Source organism: Rhea pennata, chromosome 1, assembly GCF_028389875.1.
Source record: "Rhea pennata isolate bPtePen1 chromosome 1, bPtePen1.pri, whole genome shotgun sequence".
Classification (NCBI taxonomy): domain Eukaryota; kingdom Metazoa; phylum Chordata; class Aves; order Rheiformes; family Rheidae; genus Rhea; species Rhea pennata.
The window spans coordinates 187,727,450-187,755,093 of record NC_084663.1 but is presented as its reverse complement, the minus strand read 5'-3'; the positions used below and the strand labels follow the sequence as shown (position 1 = coordinate 187,755,093).

General features: G+C 36.1%; 1 protein-coding gene across 1 annotated transcript; it reads left to right on the top strand.

The window, feature by feature from the left end:
• On the top strand, positions 1-26,506 carry NEK5 (NIMA related kinase 5). The gene is made up of 22 exons (XM_062582504.1): positions 1-117; positions 1,776-1,872; positions 3,569-3,666; positions 6,457-6,540; positions 6,646-6,716; positions 8,005-8,091; positions 8,701-8,755; positions 10,306-10,506; positions 10,598-10,679; positions 12,311-12,447; positions 14,338-14,537; positions 15,809-15,875; positions 16,219-16,338; positions 17,569-17,652; positions 17,740-17,844; positions 19,785-19,865; positions 20,716-20,784; positions 22,432-22,555; positions 22,767-22,898; positions 24,028-24,165; positions 25,697-25,811; positions 26,254-26,506. Exons 1-22 carry the CDS (start codon positions 1-3, stop codon positions 26,504-26,506), a joined length of 2,517 nt encoding a protein of 838 aa, XP_062438488.1.
• The last annotated feature ends 1,138 nt before the right edge of the window (positions 26,507-27,644 follow it).

Sequence of the window (27,644 nt, the reverse complement as noted above, 5' to 3'; positions counted from 1 at the left end):
ATGGATAAATATGAAATCATAAAAGAAATTGGAGAAGGATCTTTTGGCAAAGTATTCTTGGCAAAAGGAAGAGTAAATAATGAGCAATGTGTTATCAAAGAGATCAATTTAACTAAGGTAAAACAACAAAACCTGTGTGATAACAATGGTTATTATTTACCTGATTGTGATACTGTTTAACAAGGGTGTGAACTTGGGTTATGTTTTATTTCCTTTACAGTTGAATGTTGGTTATGTAGAGTTAAACTTTTCAAAGACTAGTTTTAAACTGCCAGATCAGTGATATTACAAGCATAAAATAAATATACCTTTTGGTATTAATGTGTTTATTCTTTGCTGCATTTTGGTTCTTTCAAAACTTCTCTCTACTTACAAAGTATGACAGTAGCCTAATTTAAATTTTATAAGAGATGATTCAACTACAATTAAATTATTGTTGCTGAAATAACTGAACAAACCAAAATTTTTGTGATACGTTTTTCTCAGCTTCTTCATTTCTTTTTTTCATAGCCATATTTTCAGATGTGAGTAATTCACAATGGAGCCTTTCAGACTCTCATTTATGTTTATGGCAGTTTGACAGTAAGGGTGGGATTCATCTAATCTAATTTTAAATACCCATTCTGTAGATGTCAGCATCTGAGCTACTTGGCTAGACTGCCTTTCTAGGAGAACAAGAGAAATATGCATTTTTATCATGCTGCTTATCTTGCCTTTTTTAGACTTCTGCTTTAGAATGAGATGATTTATTCCATAAAAATGGCATATTTCTTTCCATTGACTATAAAGGTAGATTAGGGTGACTAGCACGGGTATGAGATAATCCTAGTCCTATATCTAGTTCCAGAAGGACAGGTAATTAAACTTCCCATGATTTTAATAGAAATTGAGTGTTAAATACGTTTGACAGGTATTTTTACATTCTAAGCCACACAGTTGAATTTCTAGACATATTAGACAAAAATTCAAACGAAGAATGATTTTTTTACTTCACTTCTAGAAGTAGTTATATAACTTCTAGATTCAAACCCAGAAAATTGATATGCTAATAATGACCACTAAATAAAAGATAAGTAGTTTCTCTCTGTGCTCATGAGCAATTCAAAGCACATATTTCTAATTTTAGTTTGATGTACACAACATAGAAAAATATAAGCAAGCAAAATGTTATTGCCTGTCCCTATCGTTCAAAAATCATGAGTCAGATATAGAAATTTATGACTTCAAAGTCATAAGATTTTTTTATATATGTTTCTTTAATTCATCTTCTGATTTTTGAGTCTTTAAGGATTATGTTTCAAAATTATTTCTTAAGAATGAGGCTAAGAAATTTATTTTTATAAATAAAAGAACATTTTTCCTTTTATTTTGTTCTTTTGAAATCACCCATATTAAGAATACAAAATCACCTAGACCCCTTTTCTACAAATACTTAAGGGAAGATCCCAGTTTGACTCAATTCTTTGATTAAATTAGTGAGAGCCATACATAGCATTTGTATAAAAAAATTTGAAGGTACACATTTGCCTGTTGGTAAAATGTCACAGTATGATTTGACTTTAATAAAGTTCCAATAAATTTTCAAATATATAGTCCAAATGTATATTTTACAAATGAATATATATATGCACCATATTTTATATGCACTGTATTTCTGCGTCATCTAGGTGCAAAGTCTTTCTTTATGGGAATGTTTGACCCATAATCCAGTGTCACCATTTATGAATAGGATTTAATACAGCTTTGCTAGCATATAGCTTCTTACTTCTTTGTAGATGCCTGTGAAAGAAAAAGAAGCCTCTCAGAAAGAAGCCATTCTTCTGGCCAAGATGAAGCATGCAAATATAGTAACCTTCTACACTTCTTTACAAGGTTTACTTTTAACATTTTTGTTGTACTTTTAACATTTTGGTTGTATTTGTGATTACAGAAGTAGAATGCAACAAAACGTAGTTTGTCCGTATTGCCCAGCCCTAAGCCTGCCCAAACCTCTAACTTATCAGTGGGGATAGATAGGTCCCAGCTCCTGAAAATGAACACAAAGTATCAGACTCTGTCCTCTCTTGCCCTCTTCCCAGGTGTGGGTGGGATCTAAGGTAGAAGTAAATGCTAGATCCTGTGCTGTTTACGTTGTTTAGGTTGAAGTCTAACCCTAGCCTTCGCTTGGAGTCCAGAGTTTGTGGGGCTTTTCCAGGAGACTCAATACAAGATGAGAGTTTTTGAGTATGACAGGAAATTGCTCCTGATAATCTTTTGTCTTGAGCCATATTTCTGGGTTTGGAAAGAGGGCTATAATCATCAAAGGTTTATATCTCCATGTTAATTTTAGTGCTGAAAGTGATCCTAAATATTAATGAAGGCTCAGTTTAGATTTAGGGTTAGTATTAAGAAATGTAAAGTTCTTTGGCCCAAGTTATTCCATGATTCATCAAGACTCAGAGGGAGAAGAGAGCATGAGTTGGCAGGACCTCACACTTTGTGTGTATTTGAAATGCTGGAATCAGTCTGGATTTGGTTTTGGGTTTGAGCTGAGGAAAGTTAAACCTCCCTAGCTCAGGGTATTCTGGGATTGTTCTGAGTTTTTTGTAAGAAGAGACTAGAGAGCCACAGAGAGGATTATCCCCTCTTGAATTTTTATTTGAAGATGAGTCTGTGTTTCTAACGAAGACTAGGATGAGGCTTTGAGTTGGGACAAGGGTAAGGGTTTGCCAACAGGACAGGCCCCAGGGGATTGTGTTATTTTCTGGTGTTGACTGAAACAGGATTTTTTTCAATGTCAACAGTAATGCCATGATTACACATAATTCACAATATTTGTGATTATTGTATATGTCCATTCCTAATTTTAATGCAGATTACTGATAGGGTTAGATTTATGTATTATGAGGGAAGGACAGCTTCCTAAGATCAGCTTTGTTTAAAGATTTGTCAGAACTGAAAGAGAAAGAAGGAAGTCTGTTCTCCGTAAAAAACTAATTCCTTATATTTACTTTTACTGATGAGATCTGTCGTAATGAATGCCTCTTGTAATGAATGCTATCATGATGGCTTGTGCTTAAGTTGTTTTCCGTGATCAGGACTGTAAATATTTTGATGGAGAAGTAAATCTAGTATTCTGCTGAACCCAGAGAGATGAGGATAGGTTGAGTTTCCATAATAAGGAACTCTTGCTGTTTATTTCTACTGTTGAACTCTGTCTACTTTTAGCTCTATCGCTAACCCTAAACAGTCCTAACTATGAAGCCTTTTGTAAAGCATTAGCTATAAGAACATCCATCTTTTGTTTATCAGTGTGGGTTTTGAAGAGTTACTGCATATATTTAATATTTTGATGAATCTCCATTAAAAGAAATTTTCATGTCTTTCTTGAAGTAAGACATGAAAGTCAGTTTTCCATCAGGCTTCTCTGGAAGTATCCATTTTTTATGAGTAACCCTTCAAAATGGAAGAGTCAGTAGAGGATTAAGTACTCCCTTTTAAAAAGAATGACTACATAAAATCAAATTAATTTATTGCTCTTTTAATATGTAATAAAGTAACAAAAGAAAAAAAATGCTTTTCCTTGCAGAAAAGAACAAGCTATATATTGTGATGGAATACTGTGATGGTGGAGATTTAATGAAGCGGATAAATATGCAGCATGGAGTGCTGTTTGACGAGGACCAGGTGAAAGAATTTACTTCTAGGGGAAAGGACTTCTTAGATAAAACACATGGTTTGAGTTAGCCAGTTTTTGGATACTGTTTCTTGTCTGAATTGTTACCAAAAAAATTGAACATTTTAGCAAAACTTTGTGATTTTAATGAGAGTTTAGAGTTTGCTTTTTATAAAAAAAAAGATCTTAAAATCTTAAAATAAATCATTGGCAATGTTTGTTGACAATTTTATCACTCCTTCCATTGTTTCTTCTATTGTGGATGCACTTTTTCCTCATATTAGTAGTACATCTGTTAAGCCATAAAGACTTTCTTTTGAATGTTTTTTTTTTTTTTTTTTTTTTTTTTTAGAATTATAGGGGAATATATTTTATACCAGTTCTTTATTCTATTATGCTGTTTGCATTGTGATATGTCCTGGTTTATACCGAAGTCAACGGTAAATGTCTCATTCATTTAATTTGGATCATGACTTTGCTGATGCTGTTTAAATTGTTAAACCAGCACAGAGAAACAATCCTAGGATTCTGACTACTTTTGGAATATGTTCGCATATATTTTAGCTTGTAAATGTGCACATGTGATACACAGAAACAGTACTTCCCACTAGCCCACAATTCTTTCATACTTTTTTGCTACCTCAGCTTTCTGAATGTTTTTTTTGGTTATATACTTAGATTACTAAACTCTGATGTTAGTTGTTTATGCATTTCAGTATTCATGCATATTCTAGTTTTGCAGGTGCAATAAAAATTTGCCTAAATAACTAGTATCTTAGATACTAGGTACCTGTTATCTAACCTGTTAGTGGAAATCTACTCTTAAATAACATAAGAGTGGAAAAAAGAAATATTGTCACTTTCCTTTTTTTTTCTCTAGAAGGAAAAGAAGTCCCTAGTGTAGAAGTCAGTTGGAAGTGAATTACTGGTTCAGTAATACTGTATTTTATGATCCTATTGGGAGTCATACTAGAGGTAGAGAGAACACAAGAGAGAAAATAAAGAGAAGAGAAAATCAGAGATCACTCAAATACAATGCAGAGAACAAACACACAAAAAAACTTTGACAGCAAGACAGAACAATGAATATCAAAAGAAAGATGAAGAAAGGATTATAGAAATTAGAGATACGTCTGACAATCAAAACAGGAAGCAAATGGTCCAATTAAATGTAATCTTGTTAAAATATTTTAATATTTTCAAATGTAAGCCTAAGAAAATCTCATTTATTATATCAGCCTTATTCAGGAAATCATCAGCTTAACTTGCAGCGTTACTAAATAAAAGAAGATTTATTGAGCCAAAGCCTTCCATGACCATCAGTTTCCCTAAAGAGAGAAGCGTATAAACACATAGAATCATAGAATCAGTAAGGTTGGAAGGGACCTCTGGAGATCATCTAGTCCAACCTCTCTGCCCAGCAGGGTCACCTAGAGCATGTTAGACAGGGTTGCATCCAGGCGGGCCTTGAAGATCTCCAGAGAAGGACACTCCACAACCTCTCTGGGCAACCTGTGCCAGTGCTCCGTCACTCTCACAGGGAAGAAATTCCCCCTCACAGTCAGGTGGAACTTCCTGTGCTTCGATTTCTGCCCATTGCCTCTTGTCCTGTCACATGGGACAACTGAAAAGAGTCTGTCCCCATCCCCTTGACACCCTCCCTTCAGGTACTTACACACATTGATAAGATCCCCCCTCAGTCTTCTCTTCGCCAGGCTGAAGAGGCCCAGCTCTTGCAGCCGTTCCTCATAGGGCAGCTGGTCCAGCCCTCTGATCATCTTTGTAGCCCTGTGCTGGAGTCTCTCCAGTAGCTCCATGTCTCTGTTGTCCTGGGGAGCCCAGAACTGGACACAGGACTTGAGATGAGGCCTCCCCAGGGCTGTGGAGAGGGGCAGGATCACCTCCCTCCACCTCCTGGCAACACTCTTCCCAATGCACCCCAGGAGACCATTGGCCTTTCTGGCCACAAGGGCACATTGCTGGCTCATGGTCAACTTGTCATCCACCAGCACTCCCAGGTCCTTCTCTGCAGAGTTGCTCTCCAGAAGGTCGACACCCAACTTGTACTGGTGCCAAGGGTTATTTTTCCCTAGGTGCAGGACTCTACACTTGCCCTTGTGGAACCTCAGGAGGTTCCTCTCCACCCAACTCTCCAACCTGTCCAGGTCTCTCTGAATGGCAGCACAGCCCTCTGGTGTATCAGTCACTCCTCCCAGCTTGGGATCATCAGCAAAGTTGCTGAGGAGGCACTCTGTCCCCTCATCCAGGTCATTGATGAAGAAGTTGAACAGGATGGGACCCAGTACTGAGCCCTGGGGGAGGGGGACGCCACTAGCCACAGGCCTCCAACTAGACTCCACACCACTGATGATGACCCTCTGAGCTCTGCCTTTCAGCCACTTCTCAATCCACCTGACTGTCCACTCGTCTAACCCATGCTTCCTGAGCTTGTCTAGGAGGATGTTATGGGAGACAGTGTCAAAAGCCTTGCTGAAGTCAAGGTACACAACGTCCACTGCTCTGTCCTCATCTACCCAGCCAGTCATTCCATCCCAGAAGGCTATCAGATTGGTTAAGCAGAATTTCCCCTTGGTGAATCCATGCTGACTACTCCTGATCACCTTCTTGTCCTCCATATGCCTGGAGATGACATCCAGAATGAGCTGTTCCATCATTATGTTTATTCTATGTATTTTAGATTTTGCCATTGTCTTTATTTTATATATTTAAGTAAGACATTCCATCAGAAATTAGAACAACACAAATTTACAGACATCTATTCTCTTTGTCTTTCGCTGCAGATTCTGAATTGGTTTGTGCAGATTGCCTTGGGATTGAAGCATATTCATGACAGGAAGATTTTACACAGGGATGTGAAAGCACAGGTAGCAAAACTGGTACCAAGGTGGAGGCAATTCTATCTTGTAAAAATATGCTTAAGAAACTCTGCCATGTTTCATTTTGCATACCTGTTTCTTCTTTGTTTGCAGAACATATTTCTTAGCAATAATGGAAAGGTAGCAAAGCTTGGGGACTTTGGCATAGCAAGAGAGTTGAACAAGTAAGCACCTTTTTTAATTAGTCTGTGGCTTACACTAAATATGAGTGTTCCTGAATGTTCAGAATGCAATCTGAATGTGCAAATTGAATCGGGGTCGTTTCTGTTGAAGATGTCTAGTATAGCAAGGGCCTGAAATTACCATTTTTTGCTCTTGTCCTAAAACATATCAAACTGCATCAAACCCCAGATCTGTCTAGCTTAGTAACTGCACTTCTGTTATGTTCGGCACATAGAGTAGGGAAACGGCAGTCTTTCCCCGCTCTCTGTGGAACTGACATAAAGAGATTCTGGAGGCACAAGGTTTAGTCTTGCACATGTTGGTAGTCAGGTCTGCTGTTTCGTAAAGGGAAAAGCTGATGAAGAGCATTAACAGTTTAGCGTAAAAGAAGAGTGTGTACTGAGTCCTTAGTATATCCTCCACATCTGTGCCTACACTAATTTAAGCAGAGTGGTCCAGAGCTCACTCTTTGGCCCTGAGGGTGAATGGCATGGCCTGGCTTGCATTCATAAGGCTAAATTTGTGCACCCACAGGGGGTTGCTTTATCCTTACAGACTTTGAGAACAGCGTTGGCCTATCCTGAGCCATGGCCAGGCATCATCTGGGAGACTGGGTTTTGGCATGGCCAAAATATGCCAGGGAGCATGCTAACAACAGGACAGTGCTTGAATTTGATCTCTTTCTGCATCTCTCAATATCTTGGACCTTGGCAGGATCTTGTGGCAATGAAATTCCACAATTTAATTATGTATTGTGTAGAATGGTAATTAATCCAACTGATGATACTTGGCTACACCTACACAGCGTGCCAGTGGCAAAGATGGAAATGGAATTCACGTATACTTACTTTCCTTTCTGGACAATACTTCCTCCTTCCGCTGCCTCTGGCTTGCGTGACTGACAGCCACCTAGGATATTCTTATTTAGTATGGTTGTGTTGGAGACTTGCAATATTTTGGTGTGTGTTTGAAAGCTTTCAAAATTCTGTGTTAATCATGCCTTGAAAATGTTGATTATAATGCTTCTGAAAAGTAGGGCAAAAGAGAATTCTTGTGCTTTTTATTGAAGCGCTAGTGCTCTCCACTACTAAAATCATTGGTCATTTTTATGCAGAACTGGGCAATACTTTAGTTTTTCTTTGGTCTGTTCCATTAAGCTCCTATTGAGCTATTTGAGAACAGAAATAATATCAGCCATGGGCTTTTTGCCTGACTGCAGAGAGGCCTTTGTCTCAGTTGCTTGTAAACCTTTTCAGTGTATGGGCCTTATTGTTCATTGTGTTTCGTTAGCACTATGGAGCTTGCCTGTACCTGTGTAGGAACCCCCTATTATCTATCACCTGAAATCTGTGAAAATCGACCATATAATAATAAAACGTAAGTCTCTTCCTTTTCTTCCTGTGCTTATGCATGAGTGTATGCAGTGTGAGAGAACTTATTTTAGTAATCTCATGGTTTAAATGAGCATTTCTGCAGGGCACCATGGATTTCATGTGCAGCACCCTTTATGAAAACTTTTTTATTATTATTGTAGTGTACAACAATGTATATAACAATTGTATACCACAACTATTTTATAGTGTACAACACTGTTAGTTGTGTTTTGACTGACAGTGTCCAGATTGCTGTAGTTTATCCACAGGCTTAACATAATTGTATTTTTATTTTTATGAAATCTCACTCTGTCAAGTCATATAGTGATCACTTTGTCCTTCATCCTGCTAGGAATATTAAGCAAGCATTTCCTTTTGGCACTTGCCTTTTCCAGTAGTAACATAAGTACTTAGGTAGATACCATAGAGACATTGGTGCCATAATGAAAAAAAAAAGAAATGTTAGGTTGTTCTTAGTATAAAAAATGAAATTTGCATCAATTTTCATCTGTGATGAAATCATAATGAGTTTTAGAGCTGAGAAGAGATACTGATTACATGTATGCAAATATTACCGCCTTTCCTCTGAAATTTTCATTCCTTTTGTTCACAGAGATATTTGGTCTCTTGGCTGTGTGCTCTATGAACTATGTGCACTAAAGCATCCTGTAAGTACCTTAGAATCAGATCAATATCATATTATTAAAAAAAGTAGTAGGAAGCCATAAAAAATTCTAGTAATGACAACATTCATAGACAGCTGCTGGAATTAATTTCAATTTACTTAGACAGCTGCTGGAATTAATTTCAATATACTTATTGGTATTAAAGCCTGACTGTCAGTGTTTAATTTTTCAAGTTATGTCTGTTTTGTGATAATAAAGACAATATGTTATATTTCTACAATAATTATATTTACATACACATCAGTCATACATTTATTCTTTAATAAGTGCAAAAAAATTTAAAAGGCAGATGGACAGTAGAAAGAGCTAAAGTCAAACCTCAAGGTTAGTCTTTAGTCACTTCATTTTACTCATTTCTACTTGAAAATACCAATTTACACTTACTACAGAACTTGCAACCAACATTTGTCCAGAAAGCATTTCAAGTCCCCAGAAGCATTTTCCTAAAGGTTTTATTTAGTTTGGAAGCACATTTATGTCAGGAGATAACAGGCAGTATTTTTGGGAAGGAGAGCTGTGCTCATCCTGATCTCAGCCTGATAGTCCTTAGCCTGCGAGTATTTTTTGGAAAAGGGAATACAGCAGAGACTAATCACCAAAACAGGAAAAAGATCAGACTCCTGGGGCCAGCAAAACATGAATTTTTACTGGCCTCGATGAGGGAGATGGCAAAGCTAGGTAGTCCTGAGAGCACTTATGAGGAAAACTCCAGATTTCATGAAGTGAGAAGACACTAATATTACTTCTTGTGAATGGTAGGTGTTTTATTTTGTATTGTCTATTTTGAATTTGAAGTCAGGAACTAGATGCTGATGTAAGCAGGAAATAAAGTGTGACTAAGACAAATTTTGTTTACACACCCTCAAAACATCTGAGTAAATAAAATGATCCTTGTAGAAAGATGCTGCTTTCAAAATTAATTTTGCCTGTCTCAGGTTCTAAAAAATGGAGATCTGCTGAGCAGAGGAAAAGGTTAACTGATGTGTAGTTGTGGTAGTGTCTCTGTGTGGCTGACTGTGTAGCATCAATTGTTAAATCAAATTGTACTTTGGTTCCTGAGGGAACGTGGAACCCAAAGGTTATGTGGACTGAGGTTTTGAAAGAGAACACTGTTAAGAGGGTGTATGTACAGGTCTCTCTGTTGTACAGCTTTTGGCAAGATAAATCACCTTTCATTCTGGAAAAATTGTTTCCGTTCTACTGTGTGACAGCAGAGCATGAAAGAAACTCTTCCAAATATGAAATCTATTTGACCTGCTGAGTTGTGCAGTGAAACAAGGAAATACAACCAGAGAGTGATTGTATTAATTTTTCCTATAGAGAAGTGGAAATATAGACGTGTTGCTTAAAAACAGCACATTATGGATAGTGAGAAAGGATTTGTGAAGATATTTCCATAGCATAGAACTACTGTCAGCAAGTACCCTATTTTGTTGATTGTCTGCTACACTGATTGTAAATTGGAGTCTAGTCTGTCATTTTTATTATCAACCAGCAGTACTTACTATCATCGTTTTACTGTTTTCATTGAGTTTGAAGGCAATAGTTTGCAGCAGCTGGTGCTGAAGATCTGCAGAGGACATTTTCAGCCGGTGTCTCCCAACTATTCATATGATCTGAGGATATTAATTTCCCAGTTGTTTAATGTATCTCCAAGAGATCGACCATCTATTAATTCTATTTTAAGGAAGCCCTTCCTGGAGAAGCTTATTGTCAGACATTTGCCCCCTGAGGTGAGTGCTTTGTGCCTGCTGCCTGCTGAGGGAAAAATGCTTATCAAAGTAGCATAAACAATTCTATCATCAGATACTTTTTTGCCTGTAGATAATACAAGAAGAATTCAGTCACACTGTGATACACAAAAAAAGACCTTCAGCATTACAACCTGGAGAGAAGTTGATACAAGGTAATGATAATAATATTAATTAAAATCAATTCTACACTAACATTTGTTCTATCGGCAATCAAGCTGAGAAGTAAATATTTGATGGCTATAAATCTCTACAGCAGTCTTTAATACACATTTGCACACAAGAGCTTCATACAAAGTTGCAGATAAACAGAGGTGAGAACTGCAACAGCAAGAACTTTGACCCCAGACTGTCCATCGCTGTCCTGTTCAGGAAAGGACAACTTTAAGACTAGCTTGATACCACAGTTCAACCAGAAGAGCTGCTGTAGGAAAGTACTGAAACATTAATCTTAATTACTTTAAGAATAGGATTTACAACACTAAGAGACTTTGACATAGATGTAGTTCAGGTCCATCACATGACAAACCTCCTTAGTTCATTTTGCCAAAGTACCTGCAAAATTGAAAAAAAAAATTGCAATTTTATTTCACAGTATTTTACAAAATACATTTTGCAAAATAATAGAATTGTATTTTACAAAATAGTATAAATTAGATTAAATTGTGAGGGACAATTAACTGTATTTGGATTAAGTGCTCATTGATAGATCAGATTGCGTATGCATATTCTTAGAAGACATGGATGAAAGTAAATGGCATCTCTGTATGAACTGCTGGATGTCTGACCTGGTTCTGGCAGTGTGATCTTTTTCTAATTCTGTAGTATTTAGTACATCATAATTATTCTTCAAATATTTCTTTGGAAATATGAAAGTAGTTTAAACAGACCTGTGAAAATAAACCACTTAACTTATAGGGATAGTGAGCTTTTCTTTTTCAAAAGTTCTTCAGTAGTGTGAGAATCCATGTTATTTTGCAAATTAATTTCAGTCAGATTTATGTGCCTTCAGATGTACTACAATTTTGGCAGAGGCACCTGAACACCTAAGTCTCTTACGCATTATTAAAAATATCTGGACTCATATACTTATAATTTTCAAACATTCTGTGTCCCAAACATAACACTCTGTGGTGGATAACAGTCATTACTCAGGAAGAACCTAATATACTCACACAGAAATTACTTAATCCTAACAAGTACACTAGTTTTCTTTTTTTCAGCTAAGGTCTTTGTTAAAATACTTATTCTGACCAAACTGGAATGGTGTATCGTGTTATTCTCTTACTGGGGAATTAGTAGATAAGATAAATTTTTCAGTTTATAGCCCTTCTTTCCAAATTTCACAAAGATTACAACATTGTCTAGTGGAAGTAGAATAGTGGGGGCTAAGTTTAAAAAAGGATGTACTTAAGAAGTAGGTAGGTATTTAATCTCTAATAAAATTTGAGCTTAATCATCAGACCTTCAGATTTTTGTTCTTGGTGCTAGCATCAAGTCAGCATTTTAGTTGGAAGAAGTCTCCCTTTGATTCAGTGTACTTCTTTATAAAACTAATCAATAAGATCCACTTCACATCAGTTTGAAAAATCTTAGTGTTTTCAAAAATGTGTAATTCTAAGAATGATGATCAGGATGCGTAGAAAATGGTGGTGATAATGATGAAATGACATAAAGAGGCTAATAGCCCAGCCTGTCAGTGTTATGGGTGTGCATCTTACTGTGGTTTGCAACTATCACATAGAAGGCACAGTAGATAACCTTTTAATCTTTTGTCGTTAAGAAGCACATAAACTTCAAAAAACGAGAGCCCAAGAACAAGTTCCTCCAGAATGTGGAATGGTGGTACGTGTCAAGAAACTGGAATTATTTCAAAGAAATGAATGGAAACCTCCTTCAGGAGTGCAACAGTCTGTTTTTCAGGTACTGTGCATAAAAAACTTGCATGAACTCCACCCTCTTCTAAGATCTAATCATCTTCAGAAGGAATATTCCTGCTCTTAAAAAAGACCCTTTCAAAGGCCTCATTAAGATAGAATAAATTCAGCTTGGTGCCCTACACTGAGCCTATGGAGACATGTAAGCATTCTTGAAGCCTCATGAGAGTTATTAAAAAGGCCTAACTGAGAAACACTGAGTTTAGGCTGCTTCAGTGTGGTCCTTTGTAACACAAAGAGTCAGGCATGCTTTGCATTTACTTTTGCTGAAAGAAAATAGACTGAGACTGTTCCATTTTTGCTATAAAAGCAAATAAACTGATCCTTTTACTTCACTACCCCTAAGAACCCATTTCCTGGACAAAACCGCTGATACCCACTGCTTCTGTCTCAGATACTGTTACAGCCAACTGGGACCACATCCTGCAGCAAAAAGCCCCAGTTCCTCACACCATCTGTGTCCCTCACTCATTTTCCACCTTCTTTCCTCAAGCTAGATCTCAGCTCTGTGCCATCTTCAGCCTCTTACATGATATCACCTGATACCCCTGTCTTTAGTTCCCAGAACTGCAGCCATTAAGCAATCAGTTATACTACCCTGGCCCTATACAGAATATAGGACTTAATTTTTCTCATAGTTACATTGATGTATCTCCAATGTAAATGATGTGTACTGCAGTAATCAGAGACAGAATTTTGTCCACAGTGTTTTAATCTACCAGACAGATCTCTTAATATTAACACTGGACAGGTTCCCACATTCTTTCAGCATCCAAATGAAACAGCCAGTTTACAGGGCTTGGGGGATACTTGCAGTGTCATACTCTGAATGAGTTGCTTAGGGACTTACTGTTCACAGTCCCCTTACGTTTATTTAGATGGCCTTGCTTTGTTGTTTGGGATGATCATGCTTCTGGATACTATGCTCTCAAAACATCTTTCAGTGAGGGACGAATGTACCCATTTTAGTGTTACCTCTTCTTCAGGAACATCTTTAGCAGAGGAAAATTTTCTTCTAGTATAGGCATTAATTTATGTTGTGCAATGATCTGGACTATACCATAGGTAGATGAGTCTATTTCCAGTGTTTCTAAAAGGGAAAATAGGGAGAATTGGTAAACATATATACTAAGGAAGAGATACTTAGATTCTTTTTAATTTATGTAAGGAAAATGAGTAAATTTATTCATTTTTCTAATACAGCATATGGTGGTTTTTAGTCTCCCACTATGGGAAAGTTCATGGATATCTTACCATACATTTTTATATCATATAACAGCACCTAGACAGTCATCTTCTCTCCATTGTTCTTATGAGAAATGGAAAAGACAGTCTTGTCACAGTGTAGAAATACAGGAATGTTTCATCACAGTAAGGACTTTGAGAAATGAAAGGCAAGCTCCCCTGGGTACATAATCAAAGAGACAGTGGCATGAACTAGCCCAGTGCTCCACTCAAAGCAGCGGTCAATGTGTATATTCCCCAGAACTACATACCAGGCTCCCCTTGCTCTCACATGTCAAAATAAGACTCTCCTGGAATTAATTCAGTGCTTTGGACTTCGGAGCAACGCAGTGGCTCTAGGGGAAGTAAGTTACAGGGTATAAAGCTCCATGCTGATTGACTCACACAACAATATGGGCTGCTGTGTAATGAGAGGATGTCTAACAGAGGGAGACAGCGATAGGATTATATATCAGCCCCAAGAAGTTAGGAAGTTTCTGGGTTAGATGTGAAAGTGTGTGTAGAACTTGCACTAGCTATAATGTAGATACCCTGTATTATGCAGCTGAGAATGAAGAAAGGGGCAGGAAGTTAATGCAAAATGATACTGATATGGAGGAGAAAAGATTAACATCTTTTACTATGTTTTCAGCCACAGAGTTCCAGAATTAAGGTGGCAGAAAGGCCAGAAAGCGTTAGAGTACATGGGCATTATGGTCATTACTATGATAAACTTGACGACTTGGAGAGGAAAGCTAATGCACACTGTGACTTTTCTCACATCAGCCAAAGAGCTGAGGAATACTACAAACTAAAAGGACAAGTTGCACCTTCGCCTCCACCACCCCACTGGTAAGCCTTGATTACTGTATTAGTAGTGAATTGTTTTACATGTTTTGAGTTATCAACATTCCTGATAATGTAGCGACATGGACATCAGTATGATTCCTTCTGTACTTGGTCTTTGATAAGTTTTTTGTGCAAGTGTATTGCAACCTCTGTTGCTGTCTATCCAGAAGTACCTTCTGAGCGTGTTGTCCTGATATTTGAAATTTCATTTCCAAAATGTCTCCCAAATCTCAGCATTTTATTGGGGAGGAGTAAAACCTACCTTTTTGTAGACCTTCTGATTATACCAGGGATAAACACAGTCTTTCCTACCTACTGGGATCAGAAAGATCTAAAGAACCAAAAGGCGTTCTCCAGTTGAGGGAACAGAGTGGGAGGCAGGCCATACAATTTTTCTTTTTTTCCTGCAGAGCTTATACTTTGGTTTCAGGTAAGAGACCCTTTATCCCTAAGTTTGTGTACTTCAAAGCCTTTCTCTCACAAAGCAGGAGTAAAACCATTCTTTTCACTTCTGAGACTGCTGGTCCACTCCATGACTGGCCATTTTATAAGTGGGTGAATTTTATGAACCTTGAGAAAGATAAGTGAGGAATTTTTAATACTGTGTACTTTGGGAACCTTCCATTAAGGCTGGCTAGGGCATTAATGTTCATTCAGTGATTTTGAATGTTTCAGTTAATGATCATTACATTTAGAACACCTTGTCTGAGCCGAGTTTATAGTGTTTATAGTTTAGCATAAGCTCAGTTCGTTTTGGCTCTCTGAGACACAAGTAGATTCTAAGGGTATGATGTTAAATAAACAAAATTAGGAAACTTAAAAGTGACTGCTGATTATCTTACACCAAAACAAGAGGAAAATGCTAAAAAAAATCCAAAAACATAAATACAAAGTTAGGTTGATAGAGTTAAGCATAAAGGAGAAATGAAAAAAATATTATTGAATGTGCCACCTCCATTCTCACAATTTTCACTTGTTCTGAAGACCGGAACAACTTTGTTTTGACTAACACTTCCACATACCATTTATCAAATAAAAGGCAGAAGAGCACTTTGCTGCAGAAGGCTTATGTGCCTGAAATAGTAGGAAGGGAAATACACAAAGTGAATATGTTTTCTCTTTTTTATTATTTTATTATTATTTCATATTTATACCTTTCATTTAATACAAGGAGAGCTCAGTTCATATTATGTGGTAAAACTGAGAGAGAAATGTATATGCAGAAAACAGTAGAATCTGTGAAACAATATATGAACATTACTTTCTTCTTTCAGGCCTGCAGATTATCTTCAAAGGCGTTTTGAAGCCCAGCAGTATAAGATTAAAGTAGAAAAGCAGTTGGTAAGTAAATACTGAAATTGTTGAATAAAATCTCTAAAAGAAAGTGAATGAAATTTCAAAAGATGAATTCCTGTCTTTCTAATAGCAGATTGTCACACTGACAAGTAGAAAGTTCTGCTCCAGTAAATTTGTTGACATGCTCTGCAATGCTCATCTTGAGGTTTTATTTTCTGATATACAGGTACAGTAATGTAAAACTCTACTAGAACTTTTTTCCTCAAAGAATATACACTTGTCTTATTGCACTCTTCAATGGAACAGAGGGAGTGAATTGCAAGAGCATTCAAGGAAAGGATTCTAAATGAAAATTCCTTTGTTTTGTGAATTATCTGTACATCAATAGGGACTGCGGCCATCCTCTGCTGACCCACATCATGACCAAATACAGCAGCAGAAAATAAAGGAAGAGCATCTCAAAAGCCATCAGCTGGACATATCTAGAAAGAATGAAATGAAAGAACAGGTAAAAAAAAAAATCTTTCTTAGCTGCCTAAAGCTCTTTTATTATACTCCTTGACAATGATGTTTTTGATGTGAGAGCTGATTCTTTTCCATCTGATGACAAGGAGAATATGAGCTGCTTTCATGTGTTTCCCTCTTTCATTTGACACAAATCTGACTTCCATAATCTTGTTAAAAGCCATGGTCTTGATTTTGATTTCACTTCTACTGAGATCAGTGGAATTACATCACTGAACAAACTAATATCAGAGGTCAATAGATCCTCACATTTACAAATCAGAAAAGATATTCATAAATACATTATTTATATATGTGTATTCATTATTCAGAAGTGATACATTTGTCTTCATACTATGACATTTAGAATGTGATATAGTAGTAGGTGACACGTATTGCTTCCTTGGTTTATTACAGCTTTTGGAGATTATGTATATTCTATATAGACACAATAAGCTATTTCTCTTTTTGTGTGACTGAAAAAACAAACTGATACTTCTTTCTTATATGAATGTATATAAATAGAATTGATCTTTATATATAGGAACATTTTGTCTGAATAAGTATGAATATATTAACTTTTATCTAAAAGTAAGACTTGGAAGTAAGAACATACTTATATAGATATTTGTCAGAGACTTGCTGTTTAGATGTGAGATTTTACAAAGGCTTGTAATATGGACAAATTTGGATAGACTTTCATAGAAACAGTAAAAGAGAGGTTCTTAACACAAAGGTTATCTTCTGGCCAAATTTGAAATTTTTGCTTCAAGGGATAGAGATGATGAAGCTTCTCCATGAAAAGATTACCAGGTTTTTTTCATTTTGTGGAGGGGGTTACCACAGAGTAAATAATTTACACATTTTTTTCTTCCTGCTTACCTAAGCTAATTTCTAGTCCTCAAGTTTCCCATCCTAACCTCAGGACCCTAAGGACTCAGCCAGTCCTTAGGCTATTCTTGGAGGTAACTGTTTTGGATATAATTCTAAAAAAGATTCAGAATGAAACATATAGTCTGGAAAACTTCAGAAGGGTTAAAGTCTGAAAGAGTAGTAATTCCAAAAATCTTCGGTATGGGAAATATCAAACAATCTTTAAAATTGGCAGTAAAGGACACTAATCCTTTCTTTTCTCATATGTACACAGTTGTACATCCATAAAATATTTTTAGCTATTGTTATTTCTGTATGTATTTCTAATACAAATATATTCTACTTTGCTCTTGTTTCATAGAAGTACCTGAAACAATTAGAAAAGATTCGGAAAGAATACCATGGTGTTCTAAAAGAACTCAGATTCAGAGCAGGCATACTCCAGGTAAAAAAGCTCAAACATAAACACATCTTTAAAGCTAGTACACTTACATAGTAATTGAAATGAACACTTTATAAACATGTCTTTTAGGAGAGTCCAAAAGTACAAGATAAAACCTATCTTGTGAAGCAAGGGAAAGCTGAGAACCAGTTTGAAACCAAGGATACATCTGGAACAAGAGAAAAATCAGTTCAGGTATCAGTACTGTCTTATAGTCTAAACAGTACTGGTAGAGTAATTATATAGAATAGTGCAACGACCACATCATCCTTTATTCACTCTCTGTGGTAATTCTGAAAAGTAGTGAATTTTAAATCTCACCTGATGCTAGCACTGTATGTGAACCTAAGCACCTAAGCTCCTTTCATGAATAGCCTGGGAAATTTATTTGGTTGTGTCCTATCTGTTTTGGTAATTGTCTTTCACCTATATGTATTAATATATACTTCTACTTAATATCTCCTTTCAAAAGTATATTTCTTTTCCTTTTGTTATGAGCAAAGTATTGAAGAAGCCAGTCATAGTGACAGATCTTTATGAGAATTCTGTGCAGAAGACAGTAATTTGTGACTGAATTACTGCACGGCATAGAGTAGAGCACGAACGTGATTCTTACATGGAAGATGCTATGTGGGAAGTATTTTAGAGTGCAGTTTGATGTGGTTTCCTTCCTTAAACAAAAATTTAGGAAAAGCAGGAATAAGAAGTAGAGCCAAAGGCTTCCTGTGACAGGAATCCTCTACTTCTTTCTAATTAAATTCTACCAAAGTAGTCACTGGAATGGAGTTGCAGAACTGTTCAACTTTTACTTTGCAGTATTGGCATGGTAAAGACGAGATGAGGTTGCCAGACTACACAGAGTTCTGCAGCAACAAGTCCACAGTGGGTGATGGGGTCTGGGAAGAAGGTGTAGTCCTTAATGAATAAGCATATTATGATATTCTTTTACAGGTGAAAAGAATGAAAGCCACAACTTGTTAAAATAAATATCAGTCTGTAAATTGCCCCTTCATTCTGAGGGGAAAACAGCTTTGATGTAACTGCCAGGGAGTCTTCAGTCAGGGTTTGCCTCATTTAGGATATGGCTTACTGCATTGTTCAGCAGCGCAGTGCTGACAGGCAAACTTTCACATAAACCTGTGACAGATGCTGCTACCCTCTAGCAGCTGGTACTTGGGTCAAACCTGCCAATATTAGCAGGATTCTCTCCAGTGATTTTCATAGGTTCTGGATGAGGCTTTTCTAAAATGATTTCACCCATCACTTGACTGGATAAACTAGATTATGGGCAATGAGAGCCATGACAGGACAGAAATGATATTCCTAGTGCATGATGACAAAAAGAAACAGTTGACTTTGTGCCTGCTTTCTGTTACTTTAGTCCATGGGCATGAAGGAACTGCTTAGATGTTTTAAAAAAGTAAAATCTATGAATTGTGGTTTCATATGAAGTTGAGAACATGCCCTGATGGTGACAGCTCACTTGAAGAATTACACGTAATTCTTATTTATTCTGCTTTTATCCGATGCAGACCTATGTTCTAACATAGGACAAAGGAATATGATTAAATAGAACATATGAATGACAATATATATGATTAAATATAATAATAATATAATAATGTAACAATAATTATATTATAATATGATATATAATATTATAATAATTAAATAACTTCTAGGTATTAGCAGAAAACAGGGTACTATGAAACATACTTAGATTTTCTACAGGTATAGGTTTCCCTTATAATTTTTACTTTCATCACTCCCAATTTTTGCCAGAATGAAATAAGTCTGAATCATCTTGCATCATTTAATCATTTAAAAGAAAAGAGGTGTTATTTATTTCTTGACACAGTGCTCTATCCTTCAAACATAGACTTGCAAAAAATCAGGTTTTCACTTTATGAAAGGTATCCTACATTTTCTTTTTGCCAAATATGCCAGAATTGTAAATGTCTTTTACTATTAGATTCTAAATATCAATAAAGCAATGAATGGAATATTCTTACAGGCAATCACAAGGAAATCAGTGACTACATTTATTACTTAAATAAGTCTTTTCATATACATTTTATACATATTCTGATTCCAAGGAATGCATTCTAAAGTCTGGGATGTTTCCTTCCCTCCAGGATGTGGAAGAAAACTTTAAACAAGTCAGACTCCAGGATTTGCAGGACCAAAAAGTTTTAGAAAAGAAACATAACACAAAGGTATCTGTGTTTATTTCCATATTTCTTCTGTTTTCTTGTTTCATCTGTTTGTTTCAAATGGTCCTATTATGCCACAATAGCTCTGGAGATTAGGTTGTTTGAGAGTCAGTTAAGAGCACTGGTCTCCTGTTTGTGAAAAGTTCCTATGGGAAGATAGGATCAGCCAGAAAAGAAATTTAGAGCAGAGCTTTTCTGATAATTTGAGGTTCTCTTTAGGTAGGCTCAGATAGTGATCAGTCCTCACCTGCTTATCTTTATATCAAATTGCATTAGCAGCATACATAAAACTCATGCTGACTCTTAAGAGAAGTCAAGTCAGGCTGTTTTTTTTCTTAACATTTTCTTGTAAATCATTATTCTCTGCAGTGCATTTTAAGTTGTAGTGGGGGATGGGAATGTATTCAGTGGAAACATACATAGGACACATCAGGAAGGATTCTGATCATAGGTTCATTCTGACCATTAAATGTTGGAATGAAGTTCTTTTCTGAAGTACTGCACTGTACTGCACTAAATTCAGATTTAGACTGGACAGCCTAGCGAAGAACCAACAGCTAAGAACCTACTTTGTGCATTGCATTAAGTGATTATCTTAAGACATTTTCTTAAAATCACTGATATTCCAGCCTTGTGTAGTGGATTTAATCATTTTAAAATATCTACAAACTATACTAGAGAGATCTATTTTTGTCTAATTTGTTCAGCAGTAATCTTTAAATGGAAGAAAAATCTTGTTAAATAGAAGAGTTGTTTTTTAATGGAAGGATTGTAGCTCCATATAAATTGTGTACAATTTAATTAAATGTTTTTATTAAATATAGTATTTAATAAGTCTGTAAAATTTCTTTAGGGAGGAGTAAAGTTTGAAATAAATTTAGACATATGTGTTCCTGAGGAAGTCAGCGTTCAAGAAGCAGAGGTAGGCTGCAGTTACATTTGAACCATTTACATTAGTAATCTGAAAACATGACAGTAGCTCCGTGATTTAGGTTCTACTATTTCAATTACCATCCTCCTTTTTCTTTGTTATAACGAAGCTCCCTATTGAAGCTCTGTTGATCTATAGTATGTATCTGACCTTCTGCAAGAGAATAATTGCTTAGAATAAAATTGGATGACATATGGATCTTTCACATGATAAAGGACAAAGGTGTGCAGCTATTTTGGTTCTGTAAAAGTGTGGGGTGCAGAGAGGAACACATCTAAAAAATGAGTTAGCTTGCAAGTGCCATATTTGAATTGTAAATTGTTTTAGTACATTTCAGTACTATTTGAAATGATAATGGCCACTTTTGCAATTATTAGCTACACTGGTTTTGAAAGCCAGAAGTTACAATATTTTTATAAAACTTAATACTTTACTTAGCAAAATCATTGTCAGTTTAGACATGCCAGAAAACTCCATCTGACTCAGTCCTTACAGAAATTCCTGTGAAGTCTGTTGGAGCTTATACATGCAACAGACCAAAGCAAACACCTGAGACCAGTAGTGCTTCTCAGTGTAAACACTACACACGTCCAAGTTCAGAACCTAAGTCTTCTCGGATCCTTGTTTCTGGGCCTGCCTCATTTTCAGAATAGGCCAAAACCGATGAGTGACCATGGCCAACATGCATGCAAGGTTTCTAAGATCAGTAGGAGCAGAATTATTAGAAATGTAGAAGAGTAAAGTCAGTGGAATTACAAAAAAAAAAAAAAAAAAAAAAAAAAAAAAACTGCAATTCAACTTTCTGCCTAGTATAGTTTCTAAGGAGAATCTGATAATCTAATTACGGTTTAGAAAGGTTTTTTTCACCTGAAAGGAAAGTTCTTCCAGCAAGACACACATGCTTGTTATTCTGAATTATTTTCTAAGCCAACTGCCTATTACATTTTTTTGTTGTGTTTTCATCCATGTGTCATCCTCTTCAGCTTGCGTAAGTCTTTTTCTGTCCCTTTTGGGGAAGAGTTGAGCTGCCAGACAAGCAATTATATAACAAGATATCTGTCCATTCTTTGCTTGAAATACTCCCCCCCTCCCCCAAATAATACTAAAAGTTGAGCTTAATTAATTGTAGTGCTATTTTAATATTATATTAGCACAGTCCTATTTTTTTTTCAGTAGTATTATATCACAAAACAAGAATGACATTGTGATAAACAGGTGTTATTTAGACAAAGTAGAAGTGAGGCTACAGACAACATAATATTAGAATGCAAATATTTATAACCAGTCAACACATAATAGCTAGCTATTAATTTAATATTTTTATTAGCATATTAGGATGTTTAAAGTATTTCTAATAGCAACATTGGAAAATAATATATGTACTTTCCATACTATATATTCCATTCCATAATATATATACTTAACTTATTAGGCACTATTTTGTTATTCTGTTGTTTCATTTCTCTGCAGAATCCCAGGCAGCCCTATGATACATAAATCACAACGTGTGTTTTGAGTCCTAGTGTTCCACTTTTACTACCTACCTGTGCATACATGAGAATGGTTGTAAAGTTATTGTCCCATATTTCTTTTCGAAGTAACTTACTGTTACTTAGAAACAACTTACTGTTGTTTCAGGTACTAGATAAACTCAGTGAGACTTCAACTTTTGTGGATGGTGAGAATCTTAAGGAGAAATTGGTGGAAGTTCATGAAGATCCTATGGACAGGGCTTTGGAAGAACTAGCTGGATGCCAAACAGGTATTACACAGAGAAATGCAAAGCCAAGTGAATGTATTTATCCTGAAAATCAACTACGAGTTAGTTAAGTTCAGTAATTTCACGCTATAGCAAGTTTATCTGATGAGCTAAGATTTTATGACACACTCAACATTATAATCACACTGAAATCTGTTTTAAACTGTTTTTAAAAAAACTGAAATAACTCTGCCTCTTCTTTTTTTCTCCTTAGAGTTCAGTGATGTAAGTGATACCAAAGAAAATAGAAAACATTGGCAAGCTGGAGCCCCTCAGACACTCCTGAATGTTTTAACTGATGGTGATGTCACATCTGTATCCCCTACAATAACTGAAAATGAACTTGGTAAGAATATGTTATATTTTTCAGTTAAGGAGGATAGGAATGGCTAGAATTCAGCCCAACTAGTTACAGACCTTTGCCAAGACAGTTGCATAGTAGAATGCTCACAGGATCTGAGGGGCTGTTAATCTCGGGACTTCATACTAACTGAGGTTATCCTATGTGTTAAACAAAAGAATGCAATTGTCATTTTCCACTTACTCTAGTATTGCAGTCATGCTCACGATGATACCTGCAGATAATGCTCATAAATATAAAGAGGGGTTGACCAGTGCTGCAGTGTATGAATTACACTGTGAGCTGGGTGAACAAGAGCTGAAGATGCCAGCCCACGCAACTAATCGACCAGCTGATTGACATGACTTTCTTTAGCCTCGAGTGATGACACAAGAACTAAGACAGTCTGTGGCCAACATCCTCCAAGAACACTCCGGACAGTGGTGTTGCTACACAGTCAGAAGGGCTGCTGTATCCTCACACAAATGTGGCTGTGCTGATGCTCCTTTTCAGAACAGGTTAATTGCTAGGTTTTTCAGAGTACCATGGCATACGTTCCCAGTGAGCCAAGTACCTCCAGTAACTGACTGCTGCAAAAGAGGGACTCCTCTAGCATTCTCCCAGTACCCCATATACTCAGAAACACCCTGAAAAGTTTGCATGGACAAGCAGGACAAAGCAGAATATTACATTAACATTCTACTTGTTCCCTCATTCTGCCTTAGATGATGAGTGTAGGAGACAGCAAAAGCAGAAACTTCTGTGAAGCTTTTTCAGCCCTAAGCAACCAGCACATCTGAAACCAAGAACTACTCAGTGAAGCTGCTGCTGTCTATTCCAGCCAGGCCTAATTAGCAGCTATCTGAGGATTAAAACTGGTGTTAGGAATTTTTAGTGGCAATTAAAATTTTAGTGGCAAATAGTCCAAACTATTTCTAATCTATAGTATCAATCAGATAAAATACTTACGAAAAACATTTTCAGAAGGTAAGAAAGTTCCACAAGAAAAAAAGAAGTCATGTTTCAGGATTACACAAAGGGAATAAATCAGTGTTAAAAAGTCTGAATCTGACAAAAGAAGACAGTGCCAGCCATAGACATGCTTTACTGACCTGAGAACCTTCCTGTTCTTTAGCTGACCATCTTATTCTGCCTGAAGACACCCCAGAAAACAGGAAGCAGTGGAAAAAGACAGCAACAGGGACACTTCTGAACATCTTAGCAAAGGCAGAACTGTCTAATGACTCCTTTTTTCAGCTTGAAGAGGAAATAGGTAGGATATTTGTTATTGTACATTCTGCAAGTTTTTCTTGGTGTATTGTTTCTTCTACCATTGGAGAGGACTTGTGGCTAGAACCAAAATTTTGAAGCAGTTGACAAAGTAGAAAAACAAGAGCAGCCTCTACCCTGTAGCAGTGAAATAAGCTTCTTTCAGGATGTTAACTGGGATTTTCAATTGCAGGAAAAGCGGGAAGTTATGAGCTATTACTTCATATAAATATTTTCATTTACTTAGGTAGATGGAGGCAAGCTACTACTACCAGCAGGTAGAAGAACATAACCCTGCAACTGCTGAGACTAAAGAACCCTGTAAAAGATTTATATAAATACATGTATTTATATAGAACAGCTATACAGGGTAGTACATGATGGCTTAAGCTGCAGTGGTGACATACCATTTTACAACATGGTCTGTGGTGATACAGCTGACACTGGAATTAATTCCAACTTACTTATACTGCAGCACATTCTCCTGAAATAACACATGATTTTTTAAAAACTACATTTACTTTGAGTCAAAGTACATTTGCTAAAATGCAGAGCAAGAGTATTGCCCAAAGAAAAATGCAGTAAATATAACTTGAAATTGTGTTTTTATGCACTACTGCTACTAAATGTTTAATTAGATGACAGGCCTTTTAAGTCAGCTGAATTGTACATGCCAAATACTAGCATTTTTAATGGATCATGAGAAATATAGTTCATCTGCAATTATATAGTGAGTGCCCTTCTGCTAATTATGCCTCATATAAATGTTTTCTCATAGTATAACAAGGTCTGTTATAACAGCCCCATTCTGAAGGTTAAACAAGCTAAACGTGCATCCCATTCCTAAGACTAACTTTATAGCTTATGCTTAAGGAAAAGGAAATCAAATCGTACTTCACTAATATCAGTGGTTCGTAGGGCTAATGCAAGAATAAGGTCACACAAGTACTCTAACTGCCATTGCTTTTATCAGTTACACTTATTAAAATATTTTGAAAGCATTCTCTTAATACTCATTTCTGCTCTGCTACTCAAGTTGATGTTGTGGACTGTATCATTACCCAGATTGATAGATTTCTGTAGAAATGCGGAATTCAGCCTTTACATTGTAAGACAGCAACTCTTACATCATTGTTTCCTCACCTCTCAGGTTTGGGTTTCCCTTTAGTCTTTGAAAGTGAATATTCTTAGAGAACTCAGCTATATCCAAGCAGTAATTTTCAGCCTTTCCCAAACAGTCCTTAAGCTTTCCCACTGAAATGCAGTACTTTAAACCTACTAACAACAGATTCCCTTTCTTGCTTACCTTTTACAGTCCTTTGGTTATGATCTCCAAATACTCTGAGCGAAAGTTATAAACTACTGACTAAAATGTTTGTGATCAAGAATAATAGAAGTCAATTAAACATGAAATTTATGTTATTGTAATTTAAACAAAAAAATCAAGCATTTACTTATCTGTTTGCTAGTAATTTATACACACTTTTATAATTTACTTAATACATAAATAAAGGAACATTTCTTTCCCTTTCCAGGGAGATTATTAACCTCATTGCCTCCAAAAGAAAACAAAGATGATGATTCAGAAACATATTCTGCTGCTGATGTTGGTGAAGGCAGACTTGAGCCAAGATCAGATGATGATGACACGTAAGTCAAGCACACCAGAAGAAATCCATGCAAGTGAACAGTTTTCATGAAATGGCAGGTTGCATTGCCTAAAACTAGTCTTCTCTGTCCTTTTTTAATTCAAAAATCAAGAAAACTTACTAGTTTTACAGTCTGCTAATTTAGCTTTTAATTCTGTAATTTAGTATTTGAAATGCCAGTGCTGACATTAAAAATATTATGCAGAAGGATTACTATGGGCTTTTGCAGCTCCTTTTCTTTGACCATATAAATACAGAGAAACAGTCTGATGGAGAAAAGAGAAGAAACAGCTCTCATTTTGTGTCTAGCTTCTGTATTTTTACAAAATATTTTTGAAAGCAAAATATTTTTTGCTTTTGAAAGCAAAAATCTCAAAGGCTGAAACTAGAAAAGATGAAAATAGAGCTGTTTAATTAATATAATTTTCTTGTTTAATTTACAGAAATTTTGAAGATTCTGAAGATGAACTTAGACATGGGCTGGAGGGAGCTCTGGAGAAAGTGGTTTCTTCTCCAGCAGAGAGAATCACAGGATCTCCCGTCCCTTCAATAAATAAAGGTCAAACCAATGAAGAAGAGATGAGCGTACCTAGCAAACTACTTAGAAAATTTGATGAGGATTCAGAACATAACCCTGGGCCATTTAGTGTTGACACACACAATGAGAAAAGCAAGCAGCAAGGAACAGCTGCTTAGAGTACTAGACTAATTATTGTTTCAAAACTTTAATTTGCTTGAAATTTCAGCCACATCAGTAGCAAGATTTTAAGAACAGACATCTGACATTAAATGGCAAGTAAATCAGCTGCTTTTCAACACTGCTAAACACTCAATTAAAATTAATAGAAGGTTGGTGTCACTCTTGTCTAAAAGATAAAAAAAAAAATCAGGCTACTTATTTAGATGCCTAAACGTTGAAAAATCTGATCCAGACCGAAATTGATTTTCATCTTTATTATTCTAAACTACCCAGGACATCTCTGACAACACTAACCTTAGTAAATCTCTGATTATATGCTCTTTTCAATCATTTTTGTATCATTTAAGAAAGTGCCCTAGTCAGTATATTTGTATTTCCCTTCTCAGTCAAGTTCCTGTTTTAAGAAGCTTCTCCAGCTTTTCATTATCTTTGTGTTGCCAATATAGCTTTATAATCCCCAAGTTTAATTTACATGGTACTGACTGTACATAGTATCACCAGCTACTCAGTTTTATATAGTAGTAGTAGTGTTTATTAGCACCAAAAGAATTGTGCATTCCCAAATTCCTAGTAAGACATGAATAATAGGTTCTTCTAACCATATTTTTCACATACAAAATTTCATACAATCCAGGTAAAGTATAAATAGAGGTAAAAAGACACTTTAACTCTTATTTCAGTAGCTTTTTGCACTTTTTTATTTTGCTAAGATAAATCCTTCATTTGCTCAGAAAAGGCTATACATTTTTCCAGTTTTGACCAAAAAAGTCTACTAACAGTTTGTTCACTTTGTTCTCAATGTAATAAGCATAGTTTACAGCTGGAAGGTTCACATTTGTGTATCATTTAAATCTGTCCTCTAATCTAGAGCCTCCTTTTCCTTAGGAATAGGAGTATTTTCAGTAGAATGGGATTGCAAAAATACTGCGGTCATACAGTAGGAGGACAGGAAAAAACAGTTAATGTAAGTAGCATATACAAGTACAGTTATTATACATACTAAAAAGCAAACTAACAAATACAATTAACCTAGAGCAATCACTGTAGTTAATGCTACTGAAATCTCCATTAAGTTCATTTGAGAAACAGCTACCTACATATTCTTCATTAGAAAACGCAGGCAAAAGAATCATA